This window comes from Capra hircus, chromosome 13 (assembly GCF_001704415.2).
Source record: "Capra hircus breed San Clemente chromosome 13, ASM170441v1, whole genome shotgun sequence".
NCBI lineage: Eukaryota > Metazoa > Chordata > Mammalia > Artiodactyla > Bovidae > Capra > Capra hircus.
In genome coordinates, this window is record NC_030820.1 from 82,834,470 (window position 1) to 82,845,945 (window position 11,476).

At 50.5% G+C, this 11,476-nt stretch overlaps 1 protein-coding gene across 1 annotated transcript; it reads right to left on the reverse strand.

Moving 5' to 3' along the window:
- CBLN4 (cerebellin 4 precursor) lies at positions 2,312-10,039 on the reverse strand. Its single transcript, XM_018058058.1, has 3 exons — positions 8,776-10,039; positions 5,828-5,944; positions 2,312-3,578 (listed from the first exon to the last, which is right to left on the reverse strand). The coding sequence occupies exons 1-3, from the start codon at positions 9,064-9,066 to the stop codon at positions 3,381-3,383; spliced, it is 606 nt and encodes a 201-aa protein (XP_017913547.1). The 5' UTR covers positions 9,067-10,039; the 3' UTR covers positions 2,312-3,380.

Here is an 11,476-nt window from a genome sequence, read left to right on the forward strand (position 1 = left end):
TGTCCAACTCTGTGGAACCCCACAGACGGCAGCCCACCAGGCTCCCCCATCCCTGGGATTCTCCAGGTAAGAACACTGGAGTGGGTTGCCATTTCCTTCTCCAATGCATGAAAGTGAAAAGTGAAAGTGAAGCCGCTCAGTAAGTGTCCGACTCTTCATGACCCCATGGACTACAGCCTACCAGGCTCCTCCATCCATGGGATTTTCCAGGCAAGAGTACTAGAGTGGGGTGCCATTGCCTTCTCCAGTGTTTACTGTCTAAGGAGCTCTAAAAAGAGCAGCTGTCACCGCTTCTATAAACTCAGTACCTAGCAAAGCATGTAACACATTATAAGGATAGTTTAACAATGTTAGTTGAAGATATTTATTCCAAGAGTAAAAGCAGTAACTTGCTAAAGAAAAAAAAGACACTCAGCTATCCAGGTATCTAGAAACCAAAAAGAGTGGGGAAAACAGCTGTAAATCCAAAAATGGAAAACAAGAAAGAATTAAAACAAAAATTTAACAAGATAACCAGGCTCTAACAGAATCCAAGACCACAAGGAGACCCCAGAAGCGTGTGGGGTCATGGAGAGCCTACGCACAAGCTCCTTCTCTCCTTCAGCTTCATTTTCTTGGGGTTCTATCTTGGGAAAATGCTTGCTACAGAAAACTGCTTGCTTTTGCTGATCAATAGATCAAGGAACAGTCAAAGGAGATAAGGAGCATCTAGGAAGGGAGTGCACTGGCACTAATCAACGCAGACGGGCCAGTGTGAACACTGTGCCCAACTACCGTTTCTGGGGCCGAGCAGTTTCTGAGAAGTATTTTCAAGCCCTAGTACATGTAAGGAGCATCTGGCTCCGTTTATGGAAACACTCTGACGCCACTGCCTCCTGACTTTCAGCTGGCCACTCAAACTCGGTCCTCTTCCTTTTACTGCTCCAGCCTTGACACCCTCCCTACTGCCCTGCTTGGCCTGTGTGCCTGCCGCAAGCTAAGTCGCTTCAGCGTGTCTGACTCTGCGACCCCATGGACTGTAGCCTGCCAGGCTCCTCTGTTCATGGGATTCTCCAGGCAAGACTATTGGAATGGGTTGCCATACCCTCCTCCAGGGGATCTTCCCAACCCAGAGATCACACCCGGTCTCCTGCATTGCAGGTGGATTCTTAACCATCTGAGCCGCCTGGAAAGCCCTTAGGAATTAAAGTCAAGCTCTTTGCCAGTGTTCTTCTATGTTCAGAAAAATAAGGGCAAGCCCCAAAGCTTGGCCATAAGTCTGTTTATAATAGATGCTCTACATCAGTCTATTTTGCTAAGCACCAAACTTTCTCTGTCTTATCACAGGTATCTCTTGGAAATTCCCAATACTCTTAAGCCATTTTGCCAAAACAATGACTAATAGCATATTTATTCAAGTACAGTTCACTCTTTTGCAATGTAGAGACACAAACCCTACACACAGAGAGCTGTGGGGAAGGTCGCGTGAGAGCAAGCACACTCGCAGAGGAGGCAGTTTAGACGGAAGTCCCATGTGCAAGGCTGGTTCCCACGTCACACAGTCACGGAGGAGGAAGACCTCTGACGGAATGCCGCCTGGGGGGACTCTGCCAAGCAAAGCATTGCGGATCCCCTGCCAATATCTCCAGAAAATTCTCCTCGGGAAGAGAATCTCTTCCTGTGATGAACGGGCGTTTTGACGTGGTGATTAATCACAGTTATACTGGGGGCTGCCTGCACATTTCCCCCCACAGAACCCCACAAGAGCCCGCAATGCACAGACTGCAAAAGGGGCACCCAGACTTGTTTTAATTGAAAACCGACCAGGAAATTGAGCCAAATCTCCAGAGGAGACATCTGTCATTATAGTTCCTCCTGAAAAGAAATGGGGCTTCTGCTTGCCTGTTAGTGCTGAGGAGAGGGCAGAACTCTTCCTCAAGTCTTCTGTTTGAAAATATTGGTCTTTATTTGCATCACCACTCGTTCATTCACTGAGCCCTTCTCGATGCTTCAGTGGCTCTTTTAAAACTTAACTTCCTAACAGCAAGTTATTCTGCAAGGAGACTTTACTAAGTTCATTGATCCTCTTTTGCCAAGCTCACAACTCCTGAGTCTGGACAAATTAAACATGGTAGAGATTTCCTATGCCAGTTGAGGGACATTCTCCAGAAATCCAGAAAGCTTTTCTTCAGCTCCAAGACCAAGAAATGAGAGAACCGATGAAAGGACAGGGGTGAGGGAGGGAGGGAGAGAGAGTTGGTAAGAGAGACGGAATAAATCATGTAAGATCCATATTTCCAAAACTGAAAGGACCAAACAATTCAACTAACATATATTAATCTTTATTCTGTAACAGAGACATAAATAATTCTATGAATTCATATGACCTGTACAAAAGACAAAATAAGATATTGTACTAAGTTCAGATATGGAATATTTGGATTTACTATTAGCTGAACAGATAAATCTAAACAATTTTAGGAGTTAAGGCAAAACCAGATGATACTTCAAACACAACAGAAGGTTTGAAAAATAGGTATAATTAAAAACAAGGGCATCCCATCTCCAGTTAATAAAGTAGTCATGTCTAAGGAAACAAAAATCCCTTAGGTTTTTAATAAAGTGGCTATTATCAATCATGTTAATTAAAATGAGCAATAAACTATAAGATTTCCCGTGGAGGAGAGCTGTTTTGCGTAGGTTTGAGGATTGAGCACTGAAAAATTCGGATATGCAGCTTTTTCTGTGCTAGAATTATGATCTATTCTTCCTATTAGAAAATATAATTTGGAAAATATGACTCTTTCACATATATAATTAAAATACAACTATGAAGCATTCTTTTTTTTTTTAAGGGAAGTCGTATGGGTGATCTCATAGAGTAAATTTGCGGGCAAGCCATTACCCTATTTTTTGAGAAGACACAAAGTCAGAAATTACAAGAGAACTAAGCAAACTAATCCCAAAGGAATAAAAACAAGTGTAACCAGTATATGGACACAGCACACAATTCTTTGGCAGGATCACACGAATCGTTGATTGAAGTCAGAATTTTACAAAGAGAGTTCTCTAATTCTCAGACCCGGTTGCCGGTCTTCGAAAACTAAATAAATAAAACGCCACATCTGCAACAAATTCAGTGATTCCAGAAAATTAAATTCAGGATAAACCTTGCAGACAGCTTTGAATTGTTACACTTAAGCATAGATGGGTATCAACTGTTTTGAGTCCCGATCCGAGTACACTGAAACACACGCAAAAATAATCTGTGGAGCTCAGTACTGGTTCCGACAGGCCCAGCATCCTTACAGAGAATACATATTCGCCCACAAGAACCAGTGAAAGACAGCAATCCGGTGAAGCGGAAGTGATGCTCAGGAAGTCAGGGGCGACCTCGGGCCCTACAGGGGGAACACCAGGAAGCCGGAGAACGTGGAGTACTGCCAGCCCCCGACCAAGTTCCCCTTCTCCAGTTTTAGGTAGACCTTATCCTCCTTATCCAGGTAGAGCAGGACCCCGTTCGTGGCGGCCTCGCGTGTCACGTCTTTATCCCCGGCGAAGGCAGATATGACTGGTTTTCCGTTTAACATCAGGTTAACCTATAAGAACAAAACAAAACAAGACACCGAAGAGCTCGCTCTTAAGTCGAAGGGATGAATGGAACAGAAGCAGATCCGCGGTTGCGGAGAACCAGCCAGGGTTACCAGCGAGGGGAGGGAGGGGACGGGAAGCAGGGGGAGGGGTTAGGGGGCAACACTGACTGCCAGCGAATGGATAGACCCCCAGGGCACACGTGTGCAGCCCAGGGAGGCGCAGCCATTATTTCACAGTCGCTCTAAGTGGAGCGTAATCTACAAAACATTCAATTGCTATGTTCACCTGAAACGAACAGTACTGCGAACCAACTATTCTGCAATAGAAAGAAAGAAACAAGGAAAAGAAGGGAGGGGGGGAGTGGGAGGGAGGGAAGGAAGCAAGCATCTTTCTACAAAACGTCTACAAGGGTCAAGGCGGGGGGGGGGGGGGGGGGGGGGGGGCGATAATGTCCAAGATGATCAACCTGGTAAAGTATCTGATGTCCAGTAAATAGATCTCTTTCCTTTCAAATTAGCTAACTGTGGTGGCTGGGCTTAGTATGATCTTACTGAGCTGATCTTCTTAACTTGAAAAAAAATTAATTTCTCCCACAAAAATTTCCTTAAATACTCACAGAAGATCCCCATCCATAGAGAAAAACCTAGCATGTGAAACCTGACTCCCCTTCAGGACGTAAGTTAGGCCTACTACGTTATTTCTCTCTTAGAGTCAACAGCAAGTTTTCGGTAAGGACGCATGCCTGCGGCTTCCCAGTACATTAATAAAAATAACCCCATGCCCTTTGCTCAGAGAAACTCGGGGACCGCAAGGCTCTACTAACATCTCTGCAGGTTTACTGTACAGCTGAGACATGCATACGCTAAATAAACATCAGCTGAAATTATAGAATATGAGTGTCCACTGTGCTTTCTTCTTGTGTTTTCCCTGATAAGAAATGTGCATTAAAAATAATAATCACCAGTACCACTGAATATTTTAATGACAGATAATTAGCAACAAATCAAATCAAATTTATTACCTTCCCTCCATAGTAAAATTTTGATTATACTGTGTCAAATATTATCTAAATTTCTAAATATTGGAGTTTGGGAAAAGCTTTTCCATGAGAGTAAATTTGTTTACTAGATATTCATTCCTTTTATGTCAAAAATTAATATTGAATAAATTAAGTATGAGGCTGATCAATTTATCCATTCACTAAGATATGTAAAAGTGGTAGATGTGTAATCTAACACTCATCTGGACACAATGTGACTCAGTGGTAAAGAATCTGCCTGCAACGCAGGAGACGTGGGTTCGATCCCTGGGTCGGGAAGATCCCCTGGAGAAGGAAACGGCAACCCACTCCAGTATTCTTGCCTGGAGAATCCCATGGACAGAGGAGCCTGGTGGGCTATTAGTCCATGGGGTCACAAGAGTTCATACATAACTTAGCAACTAAACCACCACCACCAGTATACAATGAACAGATGATTTAAAAAGTATCCTAGAATTCCATAGACATGTGCTGGTATTACTGAGTGTCTGCATATTTGAATATTATAGGAATTAGCTCCATCATTGTCCTTGAGTGTGAGTTCAAGCCTGTCCCTTAGAAAGCACAGCACAAAATATATTAACTGTGGAACTGCAAGGGGTAAGAATTCACTAATTTCAGAGTAACTGAGGATAAACTACTTAGAAGAGACGCATAGCATAGCCTTTAAAAGTATTTTGAATAATTGTTCCTTCAGCAATTTATTCTTGCTCTTAGTTGTTAAATGCAGTTTATAATTTTTAACAATGACAGCAAATTTGTTTTATTTATTTAGTAGGTACTTGTAAAACTCTGATAGTCTTACTATTTTTGTTGTTGTTGTTAAAAATTCGGGTAATTTTCGCACATGCATTAAAAGCAGCCAAAGTCTTATAAAGGGATTTGTGCCACTGAATTTTTACTATCTGCTTCTTTCCTTCCTGTTTTCTTTCTTAACAAAGAAAAGTAGCTTTAAAAACTATGCTTTTTAAGAGACTGGTTGTTATTAAGGTAATAAGTTTAATTGTGTATTTTTCTATATGCTTCTTGTCACATATTTTTCTACATGCTTCCATGCTTCATAGAAGGCGTTATTGGAAATTACATGTTTTAAAAATAAACTACTATGAAGATGGCTATTTTTACAATGAAAACACATAAATACTTAAATACATAGCCCACTATAGATAAACACTGTCATTTCAGGGTAGAGAGGGAACAGGTCAAAAGACATACCTGTATTGTTTGGCTCTGGTATACTTTAATTACGTGAAAACTGAAACTGTAAATTCCTTTTCTGGGTGCTACAAAGACAGACTCCAGGGTGAAAAAATTACCCACGTTTACTAGAATCTACAAATAAAGAGAATAAACACAGTCAACCATCACAACACTCTCTGCGAGTAAGATCAGTGCTCTTCCTCCCCTTTCTTTCCCTTCCTATTTTCTTTCTTAACAAAGAAAACTAGCTTTAAAACCACAGAAAATAAAGCATGGAGTTCTCTTCCCTTTTTCTTTAGTGACTTGGAAAACGGATTTGTATGTTGGAAGGTTCTTCGTCTTTTTAACGTTAGACAAAAAAAAATAAAGTCCGAGCTTTGTATTCATGCCTCAATTTCCAGCAAGGCCAGCTGGCTCTGAACATGTGGGGCTATAAACACTGGCTCTACCTTCAGAGTCAGAAAAAGGCATCAGCCCCACTTCTACACGCCCACCCTCTGGAGCCTTGCATGTCCAGGGGTGTTCCGGGCCAGCCAATCGCGTCCGTGGCTCTCTGCAGGCCCTCCTGGACAGAGGCATGGACGCTCCCTCCACTGGGCGGTGTGATCCATGACACCTAACAGTTGGTGCCGGAGTAAGGCGAACGCCTGGCCCTCCTCTGAGCCCCTGCCAAGCCTCAGCTCAGATCCACAGCCATACATACGTTCCCCTCCTATGCCACCCAGGTCTTAACTGTAACTATTTTGGCCATGACTCAGCCTTTGCAGGCTGCCAGGGAGCAGAGACTGTGAAACAGGTGGCATTCTCTGTTCCCTCCAGTGTTAGTCAGTGTCTGTCCCTGATCAATTGCCTGCCGTTTGTTTAAAAGTTCAAGGGACAAAAAGGAAGAGAGAAATAAAGTGCTGGTTCCCAAGAAAACAACAGTGCATTCTGTATTCCGAGATGTTCAGCTTAGTTCTACTGATTGTGAAATTAGCTCTGCAGTTCAATAGAGGACCTCTTAAACTAAATGCCACATGTGACAAAGAGTGAGAGAATGTGTGTGTGTGTGTGCATATTGGGGATGGGGGTAGCAGGCTAAACCTAGAAGCGGCATTCAGAAAAATCAAATGTCCTTACAAAAGTACATTTCCCCCATATCAATGGCAATCTGCAACTATTTCTTTTAAACACTACATTCAGGCTAACATTAGCCCTTTGCATAATTCCCTAGACATACTATTATCTGTGAGCAACGCTTCGGAATATAGTGCCAGTCAGGTAAATGTACCAGGCTCAACACCTGACTTAAAATGCGTGTGCGTATCATTTTATTCTGAGATTAGTCCTTTTTCCAAGTAAGCATCAGATTTCTTCTTCTGACCCTATGATCGACAGTCTTTCAGCAACAAACCACCAGCTATGCAATACTTTCCAACAGAGGTTTTACAAAGATTTGTTTAAGCACATTTAAAATAATTTGAGGTACTTAGCAGGGACTCCCTGTATCAGACACAAGTAGCATAATTCATTAGCAATAATGGAGCTAGCTGATTACTGTTGACTACACATAAGGCTGAATGTTGACTGCACATTGTAATTAGAGCACCCAGACACCTCGAGATTTATTTCCAAATGTGTCTTATTGTCTCTAAGATGCAGGAGCAGCCAGAACAGGAGAGGAAACCCTTCTCTCCTAAATGACAGAAAGGTCACCGAACACAGCACAGTGTACAGAGGGCAGTGCAGTGTCCACAGCACCTAATTAATGCACTGAAATACGGACCAGGGGTCGTGCTAGACTTTACTTCCATCAAGAGGAAGAACACTGAACCAAAGCCCAAAGGGGTCGCTAATTCTTTTAAAATGATGGCTATTCCATAGGAAGCCCCAGAGAGGCATTCTCTGTCTTTGACCAGCTGGAGAGGACATTACTTAGTAGCAGTTAAGTAAGGAAGAGAAATGTCACCTCATCGCTCCCCGGGCCCATCCTACAGCACCACTTAGCCCGTGCTGGTGCCCATGTGGCGTGCCACTGTGAACCGCACACACGACTTTGGAATTTAAAAGACTCCGGGTGCGGCAGAGGCTGAAACGATCAGCCTGGAGTCTGTTTCAGTTTTAAGACTCCTTCCTCAGCCGATATCCTGGAGTTTCTCAGCGGCCAGACCCCCGAGCTCCGATCGCTAAGATGAAGCTCCAGGGGCCATCAGTCGCTCCCAGACCCCTGTCCTCCGCCCCCAGCCCTCTCTCCCCACTGCTTCGCGGGTCTCTGAAAAGGGCAGGAGCAGGGGATGGAGAAAGGCTTCCCAGCGCTTCCCTACAGGAGCTCAGCGCCGCTGCCCATTGCTTCTCTCCTCCTCTCAACTTTTCCAAGTAGCGGAGGAGGGCTTTCTGCTGCAGCCGCGCTTGGCACCTAACAGGGGGCGAGATCCGACCGGGGCCCCCGCTGCCGCCTCCGCGGCCCCCTGCGGGGTCTGTGCAGAGTGTGGACCCCTCCTAGCCCAGCCCGCCCAGGGCTCCCTCTAGGGAGAAGCTTCTCCATCCGGGAGGAACACATCATCTGTTCAGCCCTGGAAAGAGTCCCCTGCTTGCCTTGGACGGCCTCCGCGGCCCCCGCAGAAGTGGAGGCCGGGCGCCAGGCTCGAGCCGAGAGACGGCGAGGTGCAGGGACCAGGACCCGCCGGCTCCAGCAGACCTGTTGCTGCTCAACGTGTCTCGAGCTCTCCCTGCGGCTCTGAGCCGCCAGCCCCTCTCCCATCGCCCCGGCAGCTCTCCGGAGGCCCGGAGGGAGTGGGGGCGGGCTGGGCGGGGAAGACCTCAGAAGTTTCACATCCCGACGCGCGGAGACGCCAGTGCCGACCCGGCTCCCTGCACCGCAATCACAGTGGCTCGGCAGGAGCAGACGACCCGGGGCTCAGTCGCCTGCAAGTCGCCCCTCCCGCCGCCCGAGCCCTGGCCTCCCGCGCGCACGGGGCTCTGACCTGGTCGAAGTAAATGATGCGCGTCTTGTTGCTCATCTCGGACGGCTCGTGGTTGGTGCTGCGCACCGCCGAGAAGGCGACCTTGGAGTTGGCCGCCCGGACCGAGATCCCCAGGGGCGAGGAGGAGGACCCCTTGGAGTCCGTGGCCGGGTTCGAGTCGCACACCACGAGGCACTTGCCCTCCAGCACGATGGGCTCCGTGTCATTCTGCGCCCAGACGCGCAGCCCCGGCAGGGCGAGGGCCAGCAGCAGGGCCGGCAGCGCGGCCGGCGCCCGGCGCCCGGGGCCCATGGCGAGCGAGGCTGGGGGCCGCCGCAGCCGGCCGGCGCTCCCGCGTGCCCGCGTGGCCTCCTCCCCGGGACCCCGGCGCTGGGGACTGTGCGGGCGGCTAGATGCACCACGCGGCGGGGCCGGCGGCGGCGCGCACACCTCCGGCAGCTCCGTGGTTTGAAGTCAGAGTCCCTCCTCGCGCTGTCTCGCTGGCTCTGCTACCTTCGTCCTTTAAGGAGCTCATGCAGAACCCCCTCCCCCGCCCTCCTCCGCCCGAGATCAGCCCTGCCTGGGACCCCCTCACCCTCCCTTGTTCCTAGACATCTAAGTCGCCGAACCCTCCCGTTCACCCCTCAAAGAGGAAAATGATCAGAAATCCTCACCCCAAACCTAAGCTCCCCCGGGTGATGCGCGCAGCAGGAAAAACCAAGGGGGCTCGGAGAAGCCCCGGGATGCTGGGGGCCGGTCGGGGCCAGGGTCGTCCCGGCTCGTCTTCGGCTGGCGGCGGGGACGGATTTACAGAAGCCGAAGGTGTTTCCCGGAGCGGGGAGAACGCGCGGCTGTGTTCATAGCCAGGTCTCTAGCGACTCTCGATTTCGCTTGGTCAAAAAATTCCCCAGAGCTTGGCGTCTCTCGGAAGGCGGCAGGGCGGCAGCGGCTAGCCAGGTCCCCAGCACGGAGGCAAAAATCCGCGGGATCCGCCGCACGGCGCCGGGCTGCTGGCCCCGGAGCCCTAGCCCGCCGCCGCCGCCGCGCGCCGCGAGCCCCCGCGCACAACTTTCCGTGTCCTCGCGCAGCCGGGGGGCGCGAGGCGGGCACACGCGCGCTATTTATAGGAGCGCACGCCGGCTGGGCTTGGCTCGGTGCTCAGCCTGCCGACCCCCCGGGAAGGGGAAGGCGGCCCGGGACCCTCGCCGAGCAGCTCCCGCCTGGCCTGGAACAGACCCCCGGCGCGCGAGGCGCACAGCTCTGCTGGCCGCCGAGGTCTGAGGTCCCCCAGCCCCGGGGGCGCGCGGCACCCAGACTGCGTGAGGGGCGGGCGCGTTGGCGCCCGCCCGGCTTCCGCGCCGGCTCGGCCCCTGCTCGGTGCGGGCTGGCGGAGGGGGCCGAGCCGGCCCGGGACTCCGCCGCCCAGAGGAGCTCGGCGCTACCAGCCCCGCCCGCGGAGCGAAGGGCGGCAGCGGCCTCGCGCAGCGCGCGGCTGGGGACCCAGGGGCCCGCGCCGCCGGCCCGACCGCGCCCAGCGCAGCGCGGGCCTCGCCAAGCCCGAGGCCCCGGAGACCTCCAGGGAGCCCTGGGGTGAGCCGGAGCCGCTGGGAGCAGGCGCCCGCGGCCTCCTGCTCTGGGAAGGGCGGCCTCACACGCCCCTGGGTGCGCCTTCCCCCCACACCGCCAGTCCACCCCGGCAAGGCCAGGAGAGTAAGGGAGTTAACAACAGTCAGTCCTCCGGAGCCTTAGCCCGCCAACAGCCAACCCCTCCGGAGAACGCTGCACCTCTCCCCCTCTCCGCGTGCCGCCCTCGCCCTGTGCCTGCCCAGTGCCATCTTGGCCTCTGATTGGCACGGTTTAGCGGCCTCCTCTGCAGCCTCCGCTGGGAGGGAAAGGCTTGTCTGGTGACCTGCTGCGTGAACTTAACCGAGTCACTCACCTTTCTGAGACGGAGGGGCTCCACTAATCAGGCCCCATGGGCCCTCTACTTCTGTGATGTTTGGGGGTCATCACTCCCCTCCCAGATTCCTTTCAGACTCCCAGCTGCCCAGCTGTCCCAGAGGACAGGCCCTAAGGATTTAATCAAACAGGAGGTGTTTATTGAGCAATGCCTCCCAGGTGGATGGCTTCCTACGCCTTCCTGAAAGAACACCCTCCTGAGCCTGAATTCAAGCTGCTCCAGACAGAAGACAGACCTGCGTCTCCAGGCTTGTCCCCTCATCAGGCCCTTCCAGAGGGCTGTGTGTGGAGCCGCGCGCATCTCACTGCAGCTCCAATTTTAAAATCAGAAATACATCTGCCCGTTGGCATTTCCCCAGCCCCTACCTCCATATAAGCTTGCGACTAAGGTTCCTGGAGCCGACGGGGCCTGCAGGGTGCGCTCCAGTGAGGCCAGTGTCAGCTCTGACTGTGGGCCCACGTGCTGTGCTATTTGTGAAACTGTTGAGTCACTGATCCACCCCAAGCCTAGCACAGCTTTTTACCTGAACCCCGGCTGCACTTTGTACCTCTCTCCTGGTTTTTAGCACAGTCTGCTGGGAGAGCAGCTGCAGCTTCTTTTCATTTGATGCTGCCTTTTGGGGACAGGGGCCGGATCTAATTTGGCCCCCTTTGCCTCCTGTAGCAGCACTCTGCCTTTCTGGTCCAAAACAGCTCTTCAGTAACTAAGGCCTGGGCTGTTCAATTTCAGGCTGGAAGAACTTTGAGGAAAAAAAGCTCTGTT

Bases quoted from the DNA above. Each gene is read 5' to 3' on its own strand.
- CBLN4 (XM_018058058.1), bottom strand. From the start codon at position 9,066: ATGGGCCCCGGGCGCCGGGCGCCGGCCGCGCTGCCGGCCCTGCTGCTG. The intron at 5,945-8,775 runs GTCAGAGCCCCG...CTTTATTTGTAG, and splicing joins GCATCATTTACTTCGACCAG to ATTCTAGTAAACGTGGGTAA. The intron at 3,579-5,827 runs GTATGTCTTTTG...TTGTTCTTATAG, and splicing joins ACCAGAGCCAAACAATACAG to GTTAACCTGATGTTAAACGG.